The sequence below is a fragment of the Lynx rufus genome, unplaced genomic scaffold (assembly GCF_022079265.1).
Source record: "Lynx rufus isolate CCGP_SWC_20201006 ecotype Redwood Valley unplaced genomic scaffold, mLynRuf1.p SCAF_8, whole genome shotgun sequence".
NCBI lineage: Eukaryota > Metazoa > Chordata > Mammalia > Carnivora > Felidae > Lynx > Lynx rufus.
In genome coordinates, this window is record NW_025814896.1 from 27,683,529 (window position 1) to 27,710,351 (window position 26,823).

Consider the following 26,823-nt stretch of genomic DNA (forward strand, 5'->3'; position numbering starts at 1 on the left):
GCAGGGGGCAAGGCTTAGGGGAGGGAGGTGCATCGCCTCCTGGCACTGTGAGGTGTTCATCCAGAAGTTTTCCGAATCTCTGAATCCGGAGCTGGTATAGCCATGGCTCCCCAGCTACCGCCCCCTCCTTCCCCCCCCCCCCCCCCGCCAGTCCCTTCGCCTCCTTGGAAGTCAGTGGGAAGGGTAAAAGTCCCACCCTCCAAACCTGTCCATTCTGGAAACTCTAGTGATCCCACCTCATCTCCTCATTAGCAGAAACTCGCAGGGAATCAAATGGAATCACTGTGAACAAAAGACGCTCCTATCGGGAAATTCTAAGGCTTTTAGGGGACAAAACGCAGTTATTTCTTCTTATGCCACACATACGCTTCCTTCAATGTTGGAAGGACCAAAATTCTCCTCTTTATATTTAACCATCAACTCTCGGGGCGCCTGGGTGGCGCAGTCGGTTAAGCGTCCGACTTCAGCCGGGTCACGATCTCGCGGTCCGTGAGTTCGAGCCCCGCGTCGGGCTCTGGGCTGATGGCTCAGAGCCTGGAGCCTGTTTCCGATTCTGTGTCTCCCTCTCTCTCTGCCCCTCGCCCGTTCATGCTCTGTCTCTCTCTGTCCCAAAAATAAATAAACGTTGGAAAAAAAAAAAATTAAAAAAAAAAATTTAACCATCAACTCTGATGAAACGGACACCAAATCTGCCTCTCAAAACAAGCTGCTTGTTCAATGTAGCGGTCTGGTGCATGAGCTCCCGTGGGCGGGGCGGTTCCCAGCCAGCCCCGTGCTCCACATCGCGTCCGGTCAAGGTCCAAGAGCTGAGCGGTGCCTGCTCCGTCTCGGGTGCCCCTCCCCTCTGGGCCAGGGAAACGCTAACGAGCATCCCAGACAACTCAGATGCTTCCTCCAGGATGGCCCCATCCTCAAGGTGGAGGCCACAGGCACCTGGCACTGCCCTGGGCCCCCACTACCCAACGGCTGGGAGTGTTGAGGATGTTGGAGGAGCTTGGCAAGAATAGCTCTCGATGGCTCCTCTGTGGCTGGAAATCACATGTGGAAATAAAGTTACATTCACATCAGACTCCAATGAAGGTCCCAAACCAAATGTCAGCCTTGCCTTTAGAGCCAAAGGCATCTCCAGAAATATGTGGAGAATAGGCAAGACGACCCCAGACTAATACCCCACGTGGCCTGCGCTGCTCAGTGGTGACCAGTGCCCCCAGGCAGCACCTGGTGTGCGGCTGAAAGAGAACCGGCGGCAGGTAATCCCCAAGCTCCCCAGGCAAGTCAAGGCCAACCAAGAGTCTGCAGACTACAGCGCAGTCCCAGGCCCGAGGTGGAAGAAGGGGGCGCCCCAAGGCCAGGTGCGTAAGGCCAGAGTCTACTCCCCACAAGTGGTATGCAGGACACCATGTCAGGAGACTGATTAGTAACCACGTATGGCTATTTATTTTATACAGGGCTCTGTACAAAATATTTACATGTATTCTTTACAGAACAGTAAACCACCTGAAGGTAAAGGATAATGCTTTCCTCTCATTGGCAGGGGGAACCCTGATGTCAGCAAAGCCACAAAACAAACGAACCCCCTCCTTAGGCCACGGCGGGAGCATATGACATTTGCTTCCTGGCATCTGAAGGCCGTGGCCCTGGGACCCTGATCACATGCCCTCCTTCCCTCTTCCCCATCAATTCCTTCCAGGCCCCAGTGCCGGGGCAGGAGGCTCCCGTGCTGCCATCTGTCCGTAAAGATGACAGGGGACAAACTTGCTGGGGGGAGAAGACTGGGACTATCTGTCACATCACCACCTCAGGGTCCTGGAAGAATTTCCTTGGTCTTCACGAATCCCCCACTGTCTAGATTAACCCACCCACATTACACTCACCCCAAGTGGGGCTCCTGCTACAGAGAATGACCCATCACTTTGACCTTCTGTTTTAAAGTGCTTAGTGTCACTTCACGTGACTTGGCGTAGACACCACTCCCCACTGCTCTGGGCCCGCTGGCTGCCTGGCACACTAAATGCCCTCCACTCTGTGGTCTGGGTACGCCAAGGGAGAGGACTTCTGGCATGTTCACGTTAAGAAAACACCTGCCAAGAGAACAGTGCTCCAGAGACCAGGGAAATGAAAGGACATTGCTGCTTCATACCATACGCCTCAACTCTTCAGAGCAGCAGAAGGCACTTTTGTTTTCAAGCCAGAGTTAATCTCAAAGAAACTTGGCTTCGCTTACGGGAAAAGCCGTCCAGGAAGGACCGAACGATCCATCTTGTCCCTTAAGTCCTGGAGGGTCCCCAAGAAGCTCAGGGCGGGAGCTGGCTGCTCTCGGCTTCCCCCAACCTCTGCAGACTGCAGTGTGTCCCTTTCTGGTTGCTGACGAGTTTCCAGTGACATCTCCAACCAGGAAGGAGAGACCAGCAGTCGAGGGCATAAACTGAACCCCCCCAAATGAAGCCAGCGTGGTGAGCGGGTGCCTACATGGGAGCAGGAAAGTGGTCTGAGGGAAACAGGAAGGAAGGAAAGCTGGGCACGTGGGCACTCCGGAGGAGCGGGGCTGTTAGCACACAGCAACTCGAGCTCAAGTGAGGTGTTAAATAACTGGGGAGAAAGGAAGTTCAGGGTCCTAGAAGCTCATCCTTCTGATGAGAACTATTTTTCCCATGAAGGAACTATCATTTTTAAAGTGAGGGCACTTTACACGTTGGGTATGTGTAATTCTAAAAACAGTAATAAAAATGTCCTTTAAAAGCAACATCATGTGGTGTGTGCAAGAGAACAGACAGGAAAAAAAGAAACGAGGCAGGCAAAACCAGTTTGTATCTGGGCCCTACAACTTGATGTCCCTTCCTGTTCGACTGGAGATGCCCAAGTGCCTTCTAGGTTGAAAACAGGCAGGATTTACCTAGGAACCTAGTTCACGCCTGTCTGATCTCTGACCAGCTCCGCCAGCTAGCAGAGCTGCTCTTGAGAGGGGCCGGTCTTGGTCCCGGCCGGCAGCCTCTGTCCTCGCCTTTGCTCCAAGGTCCGACTTCCTCAGCAGCGGCTCCCTCCGTGTCTGACCGGCCGCCGCAGACAGAACCGGAGGAGCCGCGAGGCGGGCGCTCGGTGGCCCAGCTTACTTACCACTGGGCAGCCGAGAGGGTCCCCAGGCACCAGGCCCAGTGGGTTCCCACAGCCGTGGGCAGCTCAAGAAACCCAGTTCCTCCAACACGAGAAGTGGCAGCAGGGGGGTGGGGGGGGGGGGTGGGGGCGGACGCTGAGTAACCCCCCCGGAAGGAGAGGAGTCCGCAGCCAGGCCTCCAAGTGCCGGCGCCAGATGCCAGGCGGGCTCCCCTCTCGGCCTCTGAAGCAAAGGCAAACCACAGGCAGGGAGGGAGGGCCGGCAGGAATAGAAAACCCTTGACAGAAACCCTTTTAATAAAGGAAATTCCACCCCCTCCCAATCCTTCCATGGAAGGGTGAGACCTTAATGTCACGGAAGAGGAAGCGTCCTCTCTGGCGTCTAGGGGAAGAGCTGCAGTTGAAACTTCGGGGCCCACTCCAGGGCGCTCTTCACCACGGCCAGGGCGGCCGCTCCAAGCGCCACCGTCAGCCCCATCACCGCCAGTTTCACAAAGTGGTTGGTCCTTGGTTTGGTCAGGACGTCTTTCGTTCGCTCCTCAGGCCGCAGAAGGCCCCGAAACCGCTGCCGCAGCACCGTGTCAGGCCTCTGCTGGGCCGACGCCAGCTCGAAGTCTTTGAAGGTAGAGGCTGCCGTCCTGCAGAGGGAAGGAGACGGAAAGAACGAGATGGCTCGAAAGAAGACAAGGAAAGAAAAACTGGATTATGAAGGAGGCTGAGGGCAGAGCCACCCACTGCTTCGAAGGCTCTTCTTGATAAAGACTCATGAAGACCAAAGTGGGGGTCCTGCTGGCGTAAGCTTAGATCTCTAGAAACACGGCCCAGCCCTGTCCCCAGCAGACACGGTCTTCACCGCTCCTGCTCATGTACGAACACCCCCGGTTCAACCGGAGCCTTGGCCTCACTCACTTCTCGGCCTGCTGCTGGGCAGCTGCATCCAGAGCCAGCTTGGACGGGGGAAACTGAACGAACAGGTCTCCGGCTCTACTGATCAGTGTCTCGTAGGGCAGGTCCTGAGGGATCTGGGACAACAGGTGGTGGACCGAGGCCATGTCGCAGTCGCAATCCAGGACCTCCTGCTCTCGATGTAACACGATCTGTGGGGAGCAAGGCCTTGCGTCAGAGACCAGAACATACGGGGCCTTCGCCACTGGCACGTCATTCTCCTTAGCGATGAATTTAAATTGGTGACAGACTGGGCTGGCCCTGCACCTTCAACAAAGTCTCGTGTCCATCTAGGAAGCAATAACGCACGTATCTGAGTGCTTTTCCCGGTGAGCTCGTCCTTCCTACAACCGGCAAACTCCCACCCCAAGATGTGGAAGGCTGACCAATAAAATGAGCGAGGTTCTTTCGGGGGGAAGAAGAGGAAAGGGGTATCGGGGAGATCCCTGGAGCTCCAACACGGAAGAAATGGATCAAAGCAGTAGAAAGAACAGGCTTGCTCCCCTCCCCAAAACAGCGAAGGGTTCCCGTGTGCTCCCACTTCCACTCTGACCTCCACGATCCAGGCCCTCCTAACTGGAGCCCCCACCAAGCCACGTCAGTGTCCTCTCGTCATACCGCACCTCGCCTCTTCCCGAGTCTGGAGCTGCGGTCTATACCACTTCCGGAAGACGTCAACAGGAACACTGACCATCCCTAATGCACGCGAGCGTTTTAAAGGTTCAGAGGAGACATGCGGTCAACAGACTGGTTTCACTTGGTCCAACCAAGCATTTATCAAGCCTATTTTACACAGAACCTTCGTTTCCCATGACAGTCCCATTAACAATGCACGGAACGGTGTCCAGGGACGTCAGTCTGGGAAATGCTGTTTTTCCCATCTTTCCCTCGTCACCAGGTCTCCCTTGAGGGAAAATGAACATGGACGGTGAACCTAGTTGCCGGCTCACGGCCTGTACTTACCACGGCTGCAAAGTAAATGGGCATCAGCGGGTGGCAGGCGAGGAAGAAGTCGTATAACCGCACAACGTGCCTGAAGTCAGACAGGACATGCCCAAACCAGGTGATGAGCCAGCTGAGGGCAAAGATGGTTCCCACCTCGGCACTAGGGGTAAGGAAATCCAGATGTTAGGTTCCCTGCTGGGCTGTCCCCTCCCACTGTCGGGGGTGTCTTTGTCCTCCGCGCTTATGAGAAGAATTTGAGAAAGACACTCTCTGGAAAATTCAGCCACCGAGGAATTCAGCGTCTTCTCACAAAATACAAAGTCCTTAAAACATACCCACCATCATGACACTAATACTATGATAGGGTCCTGGTTGCCTTATCTCACTGGCTGTTTTCTTAATGGCCCAAAAATGTCATATACAGGAAGAAGTAGCTGTTTTCACAATGTACCATCATTTTCCTTCTGAGAAAATCATATATCCGTCTGGGGGCACAGGCAATATACATATTCTCAGGCTTAAAGACATAATTGTATTAACTGTTCAGTTAAGAGATCACTGAAACACCTTAAGACACAGATACTATTTAAAAAAAAAAAAAAAGGTGAGGTGCCGGTCAAAGACACATTGCAAATTACACAGAAGAGAAAAAAGTCCCGTGAGATTTGCAAAGAAATATTTCTTCTCCTTGGTATCTGGTGAGTAAAACAACCCACAGCTGACTTTGTCTTTCACGCCTGGGCATCCCACAGTAGTTATGTACTTCTCTGGTGGCAGTAACCTCAGAGTCTACCTCGGCACGCGGACCTCACCGACCTCTCCTCACCAGATGTAAAGTCCTCAAGGGCCTGTGCTGTGACATCTCTTGTATCCCCACAGGAGCACGGTACCCCCCAAATGCTCCCAGAATGTACAGAACTGGATTATCCAGGTCGCTGGCAGACAGAAAGGACGACCTGGAAGAACTTAACGCTCATCAACACACGATGATGGGGACACCGAGCCAGACTCGTGGGGAAGACACACAGGCCAGGAGAAAGCCGAAGGGGTGCGTCTGTGCGTGCACGGAGGGGCGTATATACCTCTGCATGAAGTCGTGGAGCTCTGGATTCACCTGGTCGATGATGGGCATCAGACAGTTTAATATGTGCTTGGTGTTGTCCATTGTGGGGTCCATGAAATCCCTAGAGGGAGACAATGCACTGAGCTCGGTCCAACCGGACACCGGATCCGGGCTGAGGGGGCAGAACGGGGCTCCCACGCTGAAAACAATGAGCGGACACTGGGCCGAGGAGTTCTCCCGGGGGCGGGGCAGGGGTGGGGGTGGGGCTCGAGCAGAGATCGCCTTCCTCCTCTGTTCCTCTGCACCGGTACCTGAGGTGGTGGGTGGACAATTTTTCTACCAGAGATGTCGCCAGCCCCTCGCCGACCACCAGCAGAAACGTGACCACGATGTCATGGTAGCCCTGATAGTAGTGCAGCTGGGGGTTGCGCTCCAAGATGAGCAGGATGATGTCGATCAGCTCCTCCTGCAGCCCCTCCCTCTGTTCCTCTGGCATGCCTGCGGAGGGGGGAGGGGAGATGCACTTGAACACAGCAAGCAGCCTGGTAACCAGGAGGTTAGGACGGGCAGCAAAGGAGTTCCAAAGCGTTTAATTAAAAACAAAAACAAAAACAAAAAACCGAATTAGGAACAACTGGGCAACACGCTGGAATCCACACACCATCGATACCACCTGGCACACGGGAAAGAGCCAGAGAGCAGCCACCTCACGGCGGGCGAGCCCGCAGACGCCTTCCTAACCAGGTCCCCGCAGCGGACACTGCCAGGGGTGTGGCTATGTGACGGCACGAGCCTCCTGATGTGCGCACCGAGAACACAGGATCGCTTCCGTGGAATTCCCATCGAGAGCGCATAAACCTGGGGTGCCCGGGGGCTCAGTCGGCTGAGCGTCCGACCGGCTCGGGCCAGGATCTCAGGGCACGGGAGTTGGAGCCCCGCGTCGGGCTCTGCGCCGACAGCTCGGAGCCTGGAGCCGGCTTCAGATTCTGTGTCTCCCTCTCTGTCCACCCCTCCCTCGCTTGTGCTCTCTCTCAAAAATAAATAACAACAAAAAAAGCACAAAAACCTGAATCTAATCATAAGGAAATACTAGACAAGCCCAAACCAAGGGAAATTTTACAAAAATAACTGAGTCATAAAACACAAAGGAACTATTCCAGGTTAAAGAAGGCTAAAGAGAAACAATGACTAAATGGGAAATGAATGCATCTGTATCTCCTTTTCCTGGGAAGGACATTATTGCAGTAAACGGTGAGACCTGAATAAAATATACACGAGAAGCAGTATTTTTCAGTGTGTTACTGATTTTAATAAGCGCACTGTGATTATGTAAGGGCCTTGTTTTAGGAACCACACCTTGAAATATTTAGGGGTAAAGGGGCAGCAGGTCTGTAATTTATTCCTAAATAATTCAGAAAAAAAAAGTGTGTGTGTGTGTGTGTGTGTGTGTGTGTGTGTGTGTAAGAAAGACACAAAGCAATATGAAAACAGATAGTAAAATGCTAACATATAAGGAAATCTGGGTAAAAGTTATCTGAGGAATCATTTGTCTTATTTTTGCAACTTTTCTATAGATATGAAACTACATAAAAATAAAAAATTTAAGAATTGTGTGTTCCCCTTTAAGCCAACCTAAGCATCACAGGAATCTAACCTTTTTTCTTTTTTAATTTTTTTTTAATGTTTATTTATTTTTGAGACAGAGACAGAGCATGAATGGGGGAGGGGCAGAGAGAGAGAGGGAGACACAGAATCCGAAGCAGGCTCCAGGCTCCCAGCTGTCAGCACAGAGCCTGACACGGGGCTTGAACTCACAGACCGTGAAATCATGACCTGAGCCAAAGTCAGATGCTCAACCGACTGAACCACCCAGGCGCCCCCCCTTTTTTTTTTAAGTTTATTTTTGAGAGAGAGAGAGAGAGAGAGAGCGCGTGCGAACGCATGCACGTGAGGCAGGGAGAGTTAGAGAGAGAGGGAGAAAATCCCAAGCAGGCTCTGCACTGTCAGCCAGAGCCCGACACAGGGCTCGAACTCCTGAACCGTGAGATCATGACCTGAGCTGAAATCAAGAATCACAACACCTGACCAACTTAGCCACTCAGGCACTCCCCCAGGACTATATCTTGAGCTAAGATATTCCAGAAACAGGGGCACCTGCCTCAGGAGATAGTGCAGATAATGCAGCTGGTTCTGGCAGTGGTCAGTATGGCTCCTCTGCTCATGTGACTTTTATTTTTTTATTTTTTGGAAGTTTATTTATTTTGAGAGAGAGAGAGAGCTTGCATGAGTTGGGGAGGGGCAGAGAAGGAGGGGGGAGGAGAGAGAATCCCCAAGCAGGCTCCCTGCTGTTAGCTCAGAGTCTGAGTCGGGGCTCAAGAACCATGAGATTGTGACCACAGCCGAAACCAAGAGTCAGACCTTTAACCAACTGAGCCACCCAGGCGCCTCTCATGTGGCTTTTAGTATGAAAATGCCAAAAAAAGCGTCTGGGTAGCAGGGTCGGTTAAGCCTCCAATTTCAGCTCAGGTCATGATCTCTCGGTTCGTGATTTCGAGCCCTGCGTGGGGCTCTGTGCTAACAGCTCAGAGCCTGGAGCCTGCTTCTGGGTCTCCCTCTCTCTCTGCCCCTCCCCTGCTTGCTCTCTCTCTCTTGCTCTCTCTCTCAAAAATAAACATTAAAAAAAATAAAAAAAAAAAAAAGGAAAGAAAGAGAGAGAGAGAGAAAGGAAGAAAGAAGGAAACTGCCAAAACGTGGCCTTGTGAGCTGCTTTGGAGGAGTGGCCCCAGCACTGCTCTCCCACACCATTAGCCCTTCCAGTTATGACAGACATTGAGAGAAAACAGTTCATGGAAGCGCCCAAACGACCCTGAACAAAGGGTTTAAGGTAAAAGCAAATTCATCTGTTGCTCGTGTTTACACTACCTCTTCTCAAAAAGGCATACTGTAAAAGATAAGCCAAAAAGAAAATGGAGCAGACCAGCTACGATGGTTAGGGAAAGTAATCAAGGCGGAGAGACTAATCTAAACTCTGAAGTTTCAGAGTAAGAGAGGTCGGCTAAACTCAGAACAACACGGATGCGAGAAGAATATGAAAGCACGTGGAAAGGTCAGCCCATACAAAGAGCCTCACGCACCATCGGTCCACAAACGGAAGAAGCAGAAAGGGTTCCAAGGAAAAGATTAGCTGGGGGGAAATGGGGCCTTGGCCCGTGCGGTCTGATGTGGACTTGTAGCCCAGGGAAAGGGGACTGGGCCACGGGCACACGTTCTTAAAAGCTACCGGCCACACAGGGATGGCGAGTGTCACCGCCTTGGAGCAAGGCTGCAAGCGGCGAAGAAGGTGCTTTAGGGGGGAAAATCTGAGCCAGAGCACGGTTTTGGAAGAGGGAGGCAATGGGTTTAGAGGCTCTCGTCCCCTGCAGCAATTCTCCTTCCTCCCCGGACCTACGCAAAGGCGAGGCTGCCAGAGGGAGAGGACGGGATCAGAAGCACGAGGTCTGTCGCCCAGCTTCCTCTGTTGCGAAGACAGAGACCAGAGCTGGCCACTGTTCTCCTTCTCCCCAGTGTGGGAAGCAGTTTCTCAAACAGCCTCTTTAACCACGCAGGGAATGGCCTCCCTTCCAGTCCAGGGACCCAACAGAGGCATGTGGGAGAAATCCCTACTTAGAAATCCAATCGGATGAAGGTATGCCTGGCTCTTGTTAGCGCCCACTAGTCAGCCAAGCTGCTCTTTAAAGCCAGACAATGGCTACAGCGGTCCCTACGGAGTCTCTCCCGTGGCTCTGAAGGGGGAAAAACCCCTAGGGTTTTCACCCACCACCTCTAGGCCAAGAGAAAGGACTTCTGGCTCAGACTTTGGCAGTGCGGGGTCTGAAGGTGACCCAGTCGTGAGTACAAGGTCCCCGACCGGGTCCCACTGGGTGCAGTTGGGGCGGGAGCTCCTGGGGCGGCAAGACCGAGGGAGCACTTGCTTCTCACCGGGCGGGAAGCGCCGTAAGGACCGGCGGACGTCCAGCAGCACTTGCTGGTAGTCCTTGCTCACCTGCCGCAGGTCCTTCCCTGTGGGAGGAAAAGGAACGCGTTACCGCAGCAAAGTCTGAGAAGCCGGAGCAGGGACAAGAACATTCTGCTATGGCACCAAAGGCCGGGAGGGCACACTCAAGCTTTTTCCTCAAGAGGACATATGACACAAGAGACAACATGGGGAGAGGAACCCCCAGGTTAGCTCCAAACCCGCCGTTTCATTCAAGCTAAAGTGCCTGTAAGCGGAGGGACACGGACTGTCCAGGAGGCAACCCTGAGACAGAAGGAGCAGTGCACAAGGAGTCAGGAGGCCAGGGGCCTATTGGAGGCTGCTACCGTGTGTCACTGGGGGACGGCCCTGAACTTCAAGGTCCACGTCTGTAAAATGGGGATATTTCCTTCCATATGCACCTCTCAGGTCACTGCAAGGATCAGTTGAGATCGTGGATGGGGAAACCACAGACTGCTGGAGAAACTCAAACATCTGTACAGCCTAGGGAGCACTGAGCTGCTCAGAAAGGAGTATTAAGATAAACGCACACAAAGAAGTACCTCACGTCTCTTGACCCTGAAATTCTAGGACTGAGTGCAAACAGGAGCGGGTACTTGTGTTCAGCTGCCAATCCAACACTGAAAATACTGCGGCAGCCTTTAGCTGCTGTATATACGCAGCAAGCGCACACTTTCCTCAACCGAACCGAGTGTTCTGTAACAAGTGCGCACTTCCATCACAACTACAACCGAAAGCACCGAGGAGCACGTGTAACACATCCCCACATACAGACTTCATCTTATAAAGATCTGGGAAGTTTGCGATCTGAGAGAAGGACATCATCTCAGGAGTTAAGAGTGTGAATATGGTGATGTCTCTTCCTTGCAACCCACAGCTGACTGCTCCGAGGCAGCCGGTTTCAAAGAGACTAACAAGAGGCGACTTAACACCCACTCGGCTGCAGTGTGCACCGTGACACTGCGAGCTTTTGATCGGCAGAGGCTGTTTTAATCATCTCTAGTACCTGGCGCACAACAGGAGCACAAGGACCACCTGCCAAATGAGTGGAAGAATCTCCAGCACTGGACTTCTGCTATACACGGCAGGAAAGCCACCAGTGTTGAGTGAATGAAGGACAAAGTGGATTCTTTATTTCACAGTACTTTCTTCGTATGTTGTGCTATATTCCAAGAAACTCCTTCGACTGCATGGGCCTTGCAAACTAGTTAAGGAACAGCTTTTCATACAGTTACAGAATTTGAGCTTTCAAAAGAATCTTAGTATTTCCCAACAAAAAAGTTTCGTTTGGCCTTGTTTTTCTTAAGGACCGGAGAAATATTCTCTCTCCCCATGGCCTAAAGTTTCTCAAAATGGAGTTCATTTGCACCAGAACCAGCTGGGGTGCTTGTTAAAATACAGATTCCTACAACCCACCTCTAAGTGAACACAGACCAGAATATAAACTCCCCCACTTAGCCGATAAAAGCTACCTATCAACCTCGTAAAAGCTCACTCCATTTTTGAAGAAAAGTCTTATCAGTTTGGCCTTATTTTCAGAGTGGGCCCAATTTTTAGAGTGGGCCCTAAAATGGTTCAGATTTACTCATCTACAACTGGTTTAAAACGAGCATTAAGAATGAAAGATCCTGAAATTCTTTTGTCCTCGCATCTTAGACAAGTTCCCCTCACAAACATTCCCCACCATTACCTGATATAGGAGGTGGGTCATTGGTATTGACATTGAGGAGCTTGGGCCACACTTTCTGCCTGATCTCATCAGTCAGGAGCCCTCCTTCACTGATAGCCATGCGTCTAAGGGCAGCCACATCAGTGGGATCACTGTTCAGAGCCTGGTAAATCTCTGCCACTTTCTTTTTCCTTTTGGCGGTGAAGTCTGCAAAACAAAGGGGAAAAAGGCATTAGGCACGTATTCAGCATGTGTACATTTTCTGCGCAGGGCTCAATCTCCTTATTTGATTTGGGGTACAGGTAGATATTCTTAAAGTCCACCTACAAACATGTAATTAGCACATAATGTGCAAAACACTAAGGAGATATACCATGTAAGTAACAAGCAAGGAATTACAATTACAGTAAGTGCTCATTAAACTCAGGCACATCTAACATTTACTGTTAATGTCTTAGGATAAGATAGAATAGGATAGTATAGTATAAGATAGGATAGGATAGGACAGAATAGAATACAATGCTTGTTCTTTCTTAATCCCAAACTTCACAGAACATATATATCTCTTTATATAATAATTTTTCCTGTTTATATGCATATCGCCAAAATTCAATACTGCATTTTAAAATAAAACCACGAGACAAAAATTTTCCAGTTACATGCTAATACAACTGGTAACATTTCAGAATTACACAGAGACATTTTCTTTCTTTCTTTTTTTTCCCTAAGTTTACTTAAGAGACAGAGAGAGCGAGTAGGGAATGGGCAGAGACAGGGGAAAGAGAGTGCCCCCAAGCACATTCCACACTGTCAGCGCAGAGCCTGATGTAGGGCTCGAACTCATGAACCATGAGATCATGACCTGAGCTGAAACCAAGAGTCCAATGCTCAACCAATGGAGCCATGCAGGCGCCCCTTTCTTTTTTTTTTAAGCTCCACACTCAATATGGGGCTTGAACTCATGACCCCGAGATCAAGAGTTGCACAGTTTATTAACTGAGCCAGACAGGAGACCCTACATATTTTCAAAAACAGATCAAAGGGTATACTTGGGTCTTCAGTGTGGCTGGTGATAAGACAGGCATGATAGTTGCACACAAAGCAACTGTTTCCTGATGACCATATTAAGTAAGGGTGATGTTCTAAGCATCTTACATCCCTATGTGATAGTTTATTTATACACTGGCATTTTACTGTGTTTAAATTCCTTTTTAGGAAATTGGCTGAGATTTGTGGTTGATGTGTATCATATTATAATTTTTCTATTGAAAATTATGTGGAGGGACACCTGGGTGGCTTAGTGGAAGCATCCGACTTGGGCTCAGGTCATGATCTCATGGTTCATGAGTTCAAGCCCCATGCTGGGCTCTCTGCTGTCAGCACAGAACCCACTTCATATCCTCTGTCTTTCTCTGCTCCTCCCCTGCTGGTATGTTCTATCTCAAAAATAAATACATCAACTTAAAAATAAATAAATAAATAAATAAATAAATAAATAAATAAATAAATAAATAAATAAAATAAGCCATCTCCTTAAAAGAAAAAAAAAAAAAGGAAAAGAAAATAACGCAGAAAACATGCTTTCACAATTTAATGTGGAATGCCTAACTTTCGGAACTGCGAACTGCAAACGCAAGTTAAACAAGTCAATACCAAAGAGATGTTACAAAGCAGTGTACCATAATTGCCCCAAGAAAGGGATGTGCGGACACCAAGAGCTCAAAGAGACCGTTGTAGGTCAGGCTAACTTGAGAAGGCATTACCGGAGAGTGCAATTTCAAAAGGAAGGGGAGGATTTCAAGAGGCAGGGGGCAGGGTAGAGAGAAGAAAGGCCAAGAGATAAGAAACACAAGTCCCTTCCATCTAACAGTAAATCGACTCCTTAAAAAATGTTTACGTAGCAAATACAAGGTGCAAGACACTACACTTAATGTAAATGGAAGGTAACACTGGAAGGAAGTTTGGGCTTTAGAGAAGATGAACGCTGGAAGTCAGTTAGGCTTTAGAAGGGCCACAAAGCCGCTCTCTCTCAACTATAAACATTAAAATTAAAAAAAAAGGGGGGGATGCCTGGGTGGCTTAGTCGGTTAGGCATCCAACTTCGGCTCAGGTCATGATCTCATAGCTCATGAGTTCGAGCCCTGTGTCAGGCTCTGTGCTGACCGCAGGAGCCTGGAGTCTGCTTTGGATTCTGTCTCCCTCTCTCTCTAGCCCTCCTGGCTTGCGGCTTGCGTGCTCTCTCTAATATAAACATTTAATAAAATAAAAATTAAAAACAAAAAAAGGAGAGCCACAAAGCAACTTTCCTGAGTAGTAGTTTATTCTGAGACAACAGTCCACAAACTGTTTCCAGGACAAAGACGCACGTTATTAACACCAATGAACGGTGGTCCTGGTTACCTACCTACCACAGTTGTGACACACTAACCACATAAACAGGTATCACTGCACTGCGGTCACGTGCAACCGGAGGTGCAGCTACAAATGCAACACAGGTGACTCCTCACCCGGGGAAACCTGTCCTCCTGGCTAGACTGTTATTTTCACCTAGTAGGATGACCGTCTGCTCCTGTTTGTCTGAGACATTCCTGGTTTGCGCCTAGAGTCCCAGTATAATCATCCACATAAATCCTTCCTGCCAGCTGCACTCTCAGAAATGTCCCAGTTTGGATGCTCAGTTAAATGGTTACTCTACCTAGAAATCATGAAAAAACAAGTCCCAATGCCCTCTGTTAGCAGAGCACCTAGCTAGTCAGACGTTTGTTTATAAGGTGCTTCAAGTTCTTGGCTTGAGTGTGTGTCTGTCCGTCCATCCTTCCCTCCTTCCTTCCTCCCTTCCGTCTCCCCAGCCACTCATTAGTCTATCCATCCATTTATCAGTCCATCACCTAATGAGCATCTACTGGTAGTTAAGCACCACACTGGGATAAAAAGATGAATATGACCCCTTAGCCTTTGAGAGGCTCACGTTGGGGAGGAACACAATTATTATAGAACAGAATCATGACGAATTATGAAAATCCAGAGGAAGGAATGCCTACTCCTGGGGCAATCAGGAAAGGCTTCAATGAAAATATATTCTGCCACCTTCTTAAAGCAAATTTTGCACATGGAAGACTGTGCTGGAGAGCATTCCAGGCAGAGGAAAGAGTATGTGCAAAGACCTTATCACATGAGAGAAACACCATGTCCAGAAAACACAGAGAGAGTCTGTGAGGCTCAAGTGTTAGGTAAAGAGAGAAAACAGAACCTGGGAGGACTGCAGGAAATGTGGGTCGTAAATTAGTCTGGGTTTTATCCTGCACTCAAGAGGAAGACAAGGAAGGAATTTTAAACTACGGGTCAAAGGGCCATCCTTTGGAGGAGAAGACATGTAGACACGTGGAAGAAAAGAAGACTTTTTTTTTTTTAAGTTTATGTGTTTATTTTGAGAGAGAGAGGCTGAGCACACAAGCAGGGGAGGGGCAGAGAGAGGGGGAAGAGAGAGAATCTCAAGCAGGCTCTGCACCACCAGCACAGAGTCCAGTTGGGGCTCAGACCCATGAACTGTGAGATCATGACCTGAGCCGAAGTCAAGAGCCAGACGCTTAACTGACTGAGCCACCCAGGAGCCCCAGGACTTTTTTTTTTAATGTTTATTTATTAAAAACATTGTTTTTAAATATTTATTTATTTATTTTTAAATTTTTTAACATTTATTTTTGAGACAGAGAGAGAGCATGAACAGGGGAGGGTCAGAGAAAGAGGGAGACACAGAATCTGAAACAGGCTCCAGGCTCTGAGCTGCCAGCACAGAGCCCAACGCGGGGCTCGAACCCACGGACCGTGAGATCATGACCTGAGCTGAAGTCAGCGCTTAACCGACTGAGCCACCCAGGTGCCCCTAAATATTTGTTTTTGAGAGAGAGACAGAGACAGAGTGTGAGCAGGAGAGGGGTAGAGGGAGAGAGAGACACACACACAGAAATCTGAAGCAGGCTTCAGGTTCCCAGATGTCAGCACAGAGCCCGACATGGGGTTCGAACTCACGAACTGTGATCACGACCTGAGCCGAAACCAGATGCTTAATCGACTGAGACACCCAGGTGCCCCGAAAAGAAGACTTTTTATATAACAACATAGGCTGGGACGAAATATGGCAGGGATTGGATTAAGTTCTGGCAAAGAAAGAAAAAGCAGCAGATATTTTATATATATATATATATATATATATATTCCCCCCCCCCCAATTTAGAGTGCCCTTGTACTTTCTACACATCACAAACTAAGAACACTTAGAATGATAACACTGAATACTGCTTGAGGTAAGCTGACATTTAGAAATCTTGTTAACCTACTTGTTAAGAGTGTGGAAAGATTTCCTCAATTTGTTTAGATATCTATCCATATCACCCCTCTTCCCAAGTAAGCTGCTTGGCAATCTGAGGGAAAGGAAAACTGTTGCTAGTAACTTGGGGGAAATAACACTGTCTGCAATCAGCCAGATTCCCATTATGCTTTGGCAAATAATCTGCCAGAACTTTAACTAATTCGGAACCACAGCTCCAACACTTATCTCTCCTAACACTCTACTCTGATTTTGTTTTTAATCCTGCATTTCAAAATGCACTCCTGTCTTCTTGGTTTTTGGCACTCTGTGGGAACCCAACAGATATGTGCAGAATAAAATAAATAATTTAGCTCAGCCACTGCTCCTCTGGAAAAACTGGCCTACAGCAAATGACATTCTTTTTCCCCATGCTCCTGTTAAGAACGGGCTCACTGCACAACTCTACATAGGTTTCTAGACTCTTTGGCCTTTTTCTAAAGTTACTGGTACTTCCCAGAGTAGGATACTGCTCCAATGTGGACTTTAGCTGCTGTCTGTTCAGGGTCCAATATCAAAGGCACGCCTGTGTGTGCCACTCCCCTCCTTCAACAAATATTTACTGCACCTAATATATAGGCTCTCCTTGTGATGTAACAAAGGGGAAAAGAGAAAACTCAAGTGAATCGCAGATGGAGAAAGCACAGAGTGATAAGGTCAACTGCTAAGCTACACAACAAGGAAGAAAAGGTTAGTGGTGTCAGCTAAACAGCTAATTTCACCTCAGAGAGAAAAATCATAGTCCTATTCTGGGGATGTGCAGGAAAACACCGAGGTTTAACATCTACGATCTACTTCAAGAGAAATTTTATGTATGGATTTTGGGGTGAGACACACATTGCTACACTTGAGACATCTGCATATAGGTCAGAGTCCCTTGAATCCTTTCTTCTCCAGTTTCCTTTTGCCCCCACTTAAGAGAGAGATGTATTATATATATATTCCGAAGCTGATACTTCCCAAATTCCTTTACAGTGGAGGTCTTGGCTATCATAACCATGACAGAATGAACTATCCTACAACTGGCTGCAAAATGTAAGACACTGCTATTAAAAAAAAAAAAAAAAAAAAAAAAAGCCTGATATCTGAAAAGTAATTCCCTCAACAAAGGGGGAACAATGACATAAGTACTATTTGACCCGTTCTCCGTGAAAATTATTTTAATAAGAGAATTGAAACAGTGGTTCTTAACCATTCAGAGAAGGATGGCTGAACCCATTACTTTCTCACGCCTCTCTCAACTCTGGCTGCAGAACCCAGGTAAAGATCCTCTAAGCAATAAGTATCTCCCAAAACCATCTGATATATACAGATGGTATATTAAGATATATCTTAATATACAGGGAAAGGACAATGAGAAAAGATAAACACTAGCTATGCTTCCTCTAAAAGTTTCTCCATATCAGCACAATACATATTAGTGACTTAGATGAGGTAAATGATGCTAGACACTTAATAACGAAATCTGTGTGAGAGTACAAAATTCCATACCGATTATTCGGTTTAAGTTTGCATATCAAGACTGCTTTAGTCTTTTTTTTTTTTTCCCCCTAAGTAAACTCTACCTCCTCAAACTCACGACTTTGAGATCAAGAGTCTCATGCTCTACCGACTGAGCTAGCCAGGCACCCTGAGAAAGCTTGACAGTTTTTAAACAGAAGTCAAACTCAAATCAAGCAACGCTAGCCTTAATCAAAACAATGGAAGGCCCGGCCAGAGGGGATAGAGAGTCCCCCTAAACAGACACGCCCCTGCCCCATCCCTTGAACTCCTAATGTTGACACTGGAAAATAACTTAAAGTTTTATGTTTGAACTTCATATCTGTACCAGATAAAGACAGTGGGAGAGGAACGCTTTACCTTACTTGGAGTAAGGTTCCTATTAAAAACAAAAGAAAACAAAGTAGCCTCTGTTTCTGGAAGTCCTAATTAGTTTCAACAAACAGTATCCAAATTAGCAGAGATCCATTAACTACCTGAAACATGAAGACAAGTATGTATTAAGAAAGACTGCTTTACCCTAACAATAAAGAAAAAATATTCTAGAGAGTAAACCACTCTGATCGTAAAGTCTACAAAAGGGGGCTTCCAGTATTAGTAACTTTGCCACCAAGTCTCCAATAGGATTAAAAACAGAACAAAAACATTTAACAAAAACAAAAACTCTCATCTCTAAATTCCTCCCATTCATCCAGAGAAGCAAAACATCAAGGAAACTAGGTCTCACAACCTAGACACAGCCACACGATATAACAGGTCACAAAACCCATACGACTTGGGGCACTACTACGCCATGAGGACAGATGCCAGTCATACTAAAACACCAGCAAAGGGTTTACAAAGGCCAAAGAGCCCAAAGAAATAATACGAGTGAGCTCCACTTCCATCCAGGATTAGAACAGGAGAAAAAGAAAATAACAGAAAATGAGCCCAGAGAAACAAAGTGTGGACACCAGGTGCTTCACCAAAAATGTGGGTTAAATACGTGGTTGGTTCTATTCTGGGCAGCGCCCCATCAGAGGACGGAAAGGTGGGAAAGTTACCTTAGTCTTAGGGGACAAAGAGATTATTTTACTCGGTACAGAGTAAACGTGAATAATTTTAAGTGCCGTACTTTAACTGTCCGTAAAACATATTCAAAACCAGTGCACAATGAAACCATGGTTTCACAGAAATTACTGCTTGGTATGAAACTATGAAAATTTGGGAGAATCGCTTTCTCCTACAAAATTAAGTAACATTCAAATAGGTGGCACAGGATTGAGGCAGAAAGTAGATTAGTGGTTGCCAGGAGCTGTGGAGACTGGGGAATGGGGAGTGATGGATTTCTTTTGGGAATTAGAAACGTCCTGGAATCAGACAGCGGCTATGATTGCACAACACTGTAAATGTGCTAAGAACCAGTGAACTGGACATTTTAAAAGGCTGGATTTTTATGGCAATTAAAACAAATAGGTGGTACACGTACACCGCGTAAATCAAGCGGGTGAGCGATGAATGAAGTTTGGGAAACTTGCCTTACAACTAGGGAGGAGGCACCAGGAGCGTGCGGACGTGGCCGGACAGCCTCGGGCCGGGGGTGGAGGCTTGGCCTCAGTTCTCCGGGAGACCCAATTCTCTCCAGACGTGACGAAGCCGGACCAGATTCCCCCGCCCTTCCTTCGCACAGGGGACGCGAGTCTGCCAGCAGGGTTCCTGTGGTCTCAGCATCCGCTGACTCCCCAGTTCCAGGATCGCTTCCCTTTCAGACGTGACCGGGCCCATCACCCTTTTCCTCTCCCGCCGTCCCGACCCCGGCCCGCGGCGCTGGGCGCACCCCGCGCGGTCCCTCGGGCCCCTCCTGGACGCCGCCTGCGCCCGGGGCCGCTCCTCCGACAGCTGTTCCTTGCCTCCCCCCTTCTCCACCCGCAGGGCCGCCCCTGCCCCTCGCGCCGTCCCCGAAGGCCGCTCCTCGGCACCCCCGCAGGCTTCCGTACCTGTCTTCTCGGCGCCGCCGTCCCAGCGGCTGGAGGTGGGGCCGTCGCCTTGCGCACTCCGGAGGGCCATGTCCCGGGGGCCCGGGCCCGGGCCCGAGCCCCGGCTGGTGGCAGAGCCGAGAGAAGACGCGGCTATGGCCGCGGGACCCACCGCCGGCTCGGCCGGACAGGGTAGGGATCGGTCAGCCCGCGGCGCGCAAGCGCGCAGGCGCGCAGGCGTCCGAGCGGGCCCCGCCCCCGCGCCTGCACGTGACCAGCCGCTACGCTAGGCCGACGGCGGTCGGGGGACACGCGCGCGGGCGCCTTAAGCGGCGAGGGGAAGCGCGCGCCCCGGAGTTCTAGCCGAGCTATAGCGCGCGGCACACTTGAGTAGGTGTGTACGGGACCAGGTTTTGTCATTTCTTTTGCTTTTCCTATCTGTAAAATGATAATGATGATAAAAGTACTGTCTTAACCAGGTCTTTGAATATAGAAAATCCCAGAAACCGAGACTCGTGATTGAGTGTAGAGCACAGGGACACAGCTCAATTCTTGCCTGCGGGAGTGATGGGACCGAGACAGGCTCTCCTCCCCGTCACAGCTCTAGGGCTAAAGTGTGTGGTCCTAGCAAGGCTTGGGCCAACTTTGATGCTCTGTAAAACAGGGGAGTGGCTGGCTCTCGGGGAAAAGGGAAAGGGAAAAGCTACTGTCAAATGCTCAGCAACTGGAACAAGGTGTCCCAGAGGAGGTAACCAGTTCTTGTCTCAGGCTGGTTCCTCATCTCTGGGCAGCACGTTGTCTAACTACAGTTCATCACCGTGAAGCTCTAAGTGAGAGCAGGACCAGGAATGCCAGCCTCATAATTCCCCATGCCTACTCTTTTTGAAAGGAGCACTAGGTGGTGAACGAGAATGTTTACAAAGCCTTTCCGGGCCAATAGAAACCAGCCTGTCGTTTGAACATTGTGATGGCCAATGCCCATTGCCCTGTGGCCTGGGCTTGGAACCTGTAGGTAAGCCAGGGCCTGCTAGGCTGGCCTGCCACGGGGCCCAGGACACCCAGAAGTATGAGTATCTTGAAAGGCCCTAAATCACAAAATAGAGATGGAACGCATTTCTTTGTCCAACAACTATTCGTGGTCCTTACCCAGACCAGGCCAGTGTTGGGACCCCAAATAACGAAGCTTTGTTCTCTGCTCTCCAGGACAGCTCAAGTTGGTAGGGGAGGTGGACTCAACTTACAAGAGATAACAAGTTCTAGGAAAGGGGGAAAGAAGCTTAGAGGGTTATAGAAGCCCAGGGAGGGGCATCAGCCACACACAGAGGCAGGAGGGGGTGATGAAGAAAAATTTCCTGGGGTGGTGATTTCTGTTTATTTAGATGATGAACAGCAGGATTAAGTCAGTTGACGTAGGGAAGAGCGTTCTAGGCTAAGGAAACAACTAAGCAAACCATAGCCTAGAAATGAAGTGGTTTAATGTTCTTTCTTACAGCATAGTATGATAGGGAAGTGGACTTTGACCGTGGTGAGGGCAGAGAAGTGTGCATGGGGCAAGTCGGTAGGACCTCTTAAACCATACTTGAGTTTGGACTGGATGCAGTCAGCAGGGTGGGATTAAAGAATTTTCACAGTCAATGTGGTCCTTAAAGCCATCTAGATTAATCCTCATCCCCAGTGTAAGAATCACCTCCACTTATCCATACAACAAATGTTTATGGAGCCAGGTTGTGAGCTGGGATGTAGAATGACGAATATTCATTCGGTTTTTTAGCTTCTGATGGGGAAGAGAGACAAATAACCAGGTAATTGTAAAGCCAAGTGAAAAGAGGTCAGACAGGAAACAACCTTGAAGTCTAGTAGAACATGGAAAATTCCAGAAACTGATTCATGACTGAGTGTAAGGCACAAGGGCATCAGGTGTCTGTGGTATGCAGAATTCTAAAGTGGTCCCCAAGATTCCCACTCCATGGTGTACGTGGCTGAATAATCCCTTCCCTTTGAGTGTGGGCAGGACTTGTGGATATGATGGGTTTTTCTCTCATGAATACATAATGTTACATGGCAAAGGTAAAGGGGTTATGCAGACATAATGAAGGTTCCAAATCAGTTGACTCTGAAGTAGTCACAAGGGAAATTGGCCTGGGTGGACTTCATCAGAGAAGTCCTTCAAAAGAAGGTGCAGGCCTTCCTGCAGGAGAAAGTCAAAGCAGCAGAGACATTCTCTTGTTCACCTTGAAGACATAAACTTCCATGCTGCGGAGAGGGACACATGGCAGGGAGGCGAGCAGCCTCTAGGTAGGGAGGGGCTCCGTTCTACACCACAAGGAACTGAATTTGGCCAACAGTAAGCTTGAAGAGGACCCTGAGCCTCATTGGAGATCAGAGACTTGGTGGACAGCTTGATTTTAGACTGGTGAGACCCAGGGCAAAGGACCCAGCTAACCCACACTCGGATGCCGGAGCCGGAGCCGGAGCCGTGGGAAAGAGAATACATTTGTGCTACTTTGTTAACACAGCAAGTGACTGAAAATCGCAGCCCAAACAAACTCAGGCCAGAAGCCTTATTGGCTCACAGAACTGAAAGGTTCTTGCCCTTCTGTGTCCTCTCTCCATCTCTCAGCTGCTCGCCCCTTCCTGTTGACTGCACTCACCTACAGGTCTTGGGTCACAACAGGGCTCTGGCAGTGCCTCTGGAAGGGTCTCACGTACTTCTACGTCTGACTCTGTGAAATAACAGTGGATTTGTCTTTGTCCCAGAATTCCCGAGAACAGGCAGAACATGTGTCATTGGTGCTGCCACCTGCCTGGGCCTGGACCAGTCACTGTGGCCTCTACGTGCTGATTGGTTAGGCCTGAGTCTCCTGCTCCACCACTAAGCCAGGGTGGAACCCTGTACCAAACTCTGGGGCTGAGAGTGGGAAAGAGATGGAGAGACCAATTTTAGTGACTGACCTCGGATTTACAACACACCTCTTTAACCAGTTTGCCTTCAAAGGATATCCTGCTTCGTGTACAGTATAAGGCCTTAAAAAAGTGGATTCCCATTTCTTCCCTTCTGTTCTTCATGCTGTGGTCATATACTTTATTCTTTATTACTAAAAAAATTTTTTTTAATGTTTATTTTTGAGAGAGAGAGAGAGAGCGTGCGACTGAGCACGAGTGGGGGAGGGGCAGAGAGAGAGAGGGAGACACAGAATCCGAAGCGGGCTCCAGGCTCTGACCTGTCAGCACAGAGCCCGACGTGGGGCCCAAACCCCACGTGGGGCCATGAGATCATGACCTGAGCTGAAGTCGGCCGCTTAACCGACTGAGCCACCAGGCGCCCCTATTCCTTAAAAAAAAAAAATATATATATATATATATATATATATATATTTATTTTCGAAAGACAGAGACGGAGTGCAAGGAGGGGAGGGGCAGAGAGAGAGGGGGACACAGAATCTGAAGCAGGCTCCAGGCTCCCAGCAGTTAGCACAGAGCCCGACGCGGGGCTCGAACTCACAGACCGCGAGATCATGACCGGAGCTGAAGTCGGACGCACCACTGACTGAGCCACCCAGGTGCTCCTGTTCTTTACTACTTTAAATCCCTTCCTTCTCTTCCCCTTCTCCCACCCCTGGCCCCCACCCTGCACTTGCAGAGAACTACTTAACTACATTCTGTCGCTAGAGATTAGTTTGCATTTTCTAGAATTTTACATGGATGAACTCAAACAGTACCTGCTTTTGCCTGGCTTTCACTCAGAGTTATTTCAAAACCAATCCATGTTATTGGATAAGGTCATTCCTTTTATTGCTCAGTATTTCATTGTACAGATATACCACCATTCATGTATACACATTTTTTATTTTTACATATGCTATAAATACACATTCTAAAGGGTGGCCCATGAGCCAAGAATGGCTTTAAAACAATTTTAAATGATTTGGGGGAAAAAGTCAAAAGCATTAACTTGTAGCACATAAATATTACATGAAACTCAAATCTCAGAGCCCACAGTTTTATTGAAACACAGCCATGCACATCTACCTATTGTCTAAGACTCATTTCATGCCACAGCGTTAGAGTGCTTACAAGAGGACACGCAAAACCTAAAATATTTACCTGCTCCTTTATAGGCTTGCTGACCTCTTTAGACTTAAGGCAATTCAAAATTTTGAAATTTTGCTTTCATTTATTCCATTTCCGGCACTCTGCATTTCATGGTAGGCTCGCTCACATTTCTGTCTGGTTTCATATTCCTTCTGCCTGAAGAACTTCAATATTTCTTATAGAAACAGATCTTCTGGCAATGTATTCCTCCAGTTCTTTTTTAGTTAGAAAAGGCTTTATTTGTCCTTTATTTTCAAGGATATTTTCACTGGGTGTGGGGCTCTGGGCTGATAGGTTTTCTTCCTTCAGCACTGGTCACTCCATTGTCTTCTGTCTTGCATCATTTGGTAATTTTTGGCTTCCCCGGTATATCATATGTTATTTTCCCTCTGGGCTGGCCTCTAAGATTCTTTGTTTTAGCATTTTTGATATGCTTAGTGTGTGTATAGATTTGTTTGGTGTTCTCTGAACTTCTTGGATCTGTGGCTTGGCGTCTGTCCTTAATACTGGAAAATTCCCAACCTTTATTTCTTCAAGTATTTCCTTGCTTGTATGAATTCATTTGGCCTCTTGTGCTGCAACAACCCACCGTGAGAAGAGCATACCCTGGGTAGCTTCGGCATGGGTCCCAAAAGGAACCACATGGAGCAAACCAGAGTCCAAAAACACAGGAGCCCAGCCCAGCCTTAACCTGAAGCAGAGCTGTTTGGCTGAATCCAGGTTAGATCAGCTGAACTATAGTTATAGTTGACCTAGAGATCTGTGTGAAGAGTTAGTGTTTTTGGTGAAAGGAACAGAGAGCAAAAGAGAGAAAGAAAAAGTTTATAATGACTGGCTAGAAACCTGGACAGAGATTCTTGGCAGTGCAGCTATGGAAAGGCAGTCCAGGAAGAACTGGGCCGGGAGACATGGGGTCTGATCCCAGGTGCAGGCCGTGGTAGCTCAAACTTGCTCAGGCTGAGCCGCTTTCCTAACCAGCTCCAGCAGCCCTACCTCTGGGAAGGCTTCCTTGACTGTTCTCTCTGCCCCAAGTGCTCAGGATTCCTTTCTGCAGATTGAGTTTTTGTGACATTTATCTTAACCTCACCTCCCAGAGGCGACTACAGCTAGTATTTTATTTCCTTCCAATCTTTTTCTTAGGGGCAGTCTGTTTCAGTTACTACCTTGAAAGGCCCTGAGTCTGTCTCCTATCTCCCTGGGGGCATTCAAACCCTACCCCCTAGCCTCTGTGGCCCATCTGTCTCCATGCCTGGGGTCTTGGGGGTCACTGTGACTTCCAATATCCACTTACCTTCAGAATGAATGGTCTTCCCTTCTGCCACCTGGGAATTTCCATTTCTTTCTTTGAAATTGGCTATGTACTTGAAAGTAAAGTGTTATTTTAGTCAGCATCTTCATGTATTTAGAACAAGAGGCAGTTAGCTGGGTCTACTATGTTGATTGGCAATGTGATTTTTCCTGGAAACATGTTCTTTTGAGTACAGGTGCCCCATTTGCACAGTTTTGTTTCCCACTTTTCTGTTTGACAAGAACACATTTCCCCTTGGGCTTATGTCTCATCTCTTTCAATCTCCACTGTTTAGCACAGGGCCAGGTTCATGAACACCAACTAATGTTTGCTGAAGGGCCTCTCATATAAACACATGACGTCTGGAAAGACCAGTCAATCAGGTGAATGTATAAAGGACACTGGGCTGAGGGGGACGGAGCTGAGTGGGTGAGCAGGGAACGGAAGAAAGTATTTATCAGAGTGTGGAGAACTGTGGGTATGTAAGCTCCTTCGTAGGAAATTCACCGTGGGGTTCCCAGAACTGTTCATACAGAGAGAAGCAAGGTCCTCCCTTTCTGGGGACGACTACAAATCTGTAGCTGAGACTGACTCACAGGGTGAGACCAGGAAATCATTTACCAGCTGCTGCTGCTTTTCCTTTTTCTCATTAGAGAAGGCAAGAAAACTCCGTCAAAGCGGGTGATGCAAGAATGAAGTTGACTCAGAAATACCCAATCCCCTCAGGAACTTCTCCAAGAAATGGATTGGCCATTTTATAAACTCCCATCTGGAGACATTATAGCGAGACCACGAAGAATCCCTGGTGATTAGCATGGCCACAGGGAGGCAAATCCACACTGAAATTTGCTATACTTCAAGATTATTTAGCTTTCAGAAGATTAATTAAAAATTCAAAGACGACAGAATGATAGTCTTAGAGGGAAATGAGTGAGATGGGGTGGGCGCAGACAAGGTAATGCTGGCCTACATGCTAATTAGAAACGACTTCCATTGTTAAAAATCTGTCACATTTAATGCATGGATTTTTTTTTTTAAATGTTTATTTTATTTTGAGAGAGCGAGCGAGTGAGCATGAACAGGGGAGGGGTAGAGAGAGAGGGAGACACAGAATCCGAAGCAGGCTCCAGGCTCTGAGCTGTCAGCACAGAGCCTGACGTGGGGCCCGAACCCACAAGCCATGAGATCACGACCTGAGCTGAAGTCTGACACTTAACCGACTGAGCCACCCAGGCGCCCTGGATTTTTTTTTTTTTTTCCTTAAAGAAGACACTTTACAATCATCTACTGTGAAACTGTAGGGATGAATGCACAAATCTATGGCCTCCCTATACATGTGACATTGTCTTTCTGCATACGAATCTGCACAACTGTACAATTCAGAGTGGAAAGGAGCATTGAGTCCGCCTGCAGCGTGTGCCAGGCACTTTCCAAGCACTGACTGTTGAGTCTGAACCACCACCCTATGAAGCAGGTATTTAGACCTCAATTTTACAGATGCAGAAAACGTTAGGACTTCTGGGGCAGAGGGGAAGAGAGGAGGATACGATCAGGAAATAAAGGGCAACGGGGGCTTCATCTGTATTGGTAATGCAGACCTAACCTGAACGGTAGGCTCACGGGTGTGTTATAGCTTCTTTGTAACTGGCACAGGTCCAAAGTGTTATACGGTAATTTAAATCACTTGTGAAGATTCAGAGAGATTAACTAACTGACCCCAAACCATACACCCAGACAGAGCTCTTTAGAACCAGGACACTTAAGTTCTACTAGGTTATGTCTCTGGCATTTAGCACGGCATCATAGTAAGGTATAAAATCTAGAAAGTACTTGAATACGTGAAGATTGATTCCAGA

At 48.3% G+C, this 26,823-nt stretch overlaps 1 protein-coding gene across 1 annotated transcript; it reads right to left on the reverse strand.

Annotated features, from left to right (window-relative positions):
• Nucleotides 1–1,414: 1,414 nt before the first annotated feature.
• On the reverse strand, nt 1,415–19,780 carry TBC1D20 (TBC1 domain family member 20). The gene is made up of 8 exons (XM_047068510.1): nt 19,609–19,780; nt 11,788–11,973; nt 10,043–10,123; nt 6,376–6,562; nt 6,084–6,185; nt 5,020–5,161; nt 4,021–4,208; nt 1,415–3,749 (listed from the first exon to the last, which is right to left on the reverse strand). The coding sequence occupies exons 1-8, from the start codon at nt 19,676–19,678 to the stop codon at nt 3,494–3,496; spliced, it is 1,212 nt and encodes a 403-aa protein (XP_046924466.1). The 5' UTR covers nt 19,679–19,780; the 3' UTR covers nt 1,415–3,493.
• Nucleotides 19,781–26,823: the final 7,043 nt, after the last annotated feature.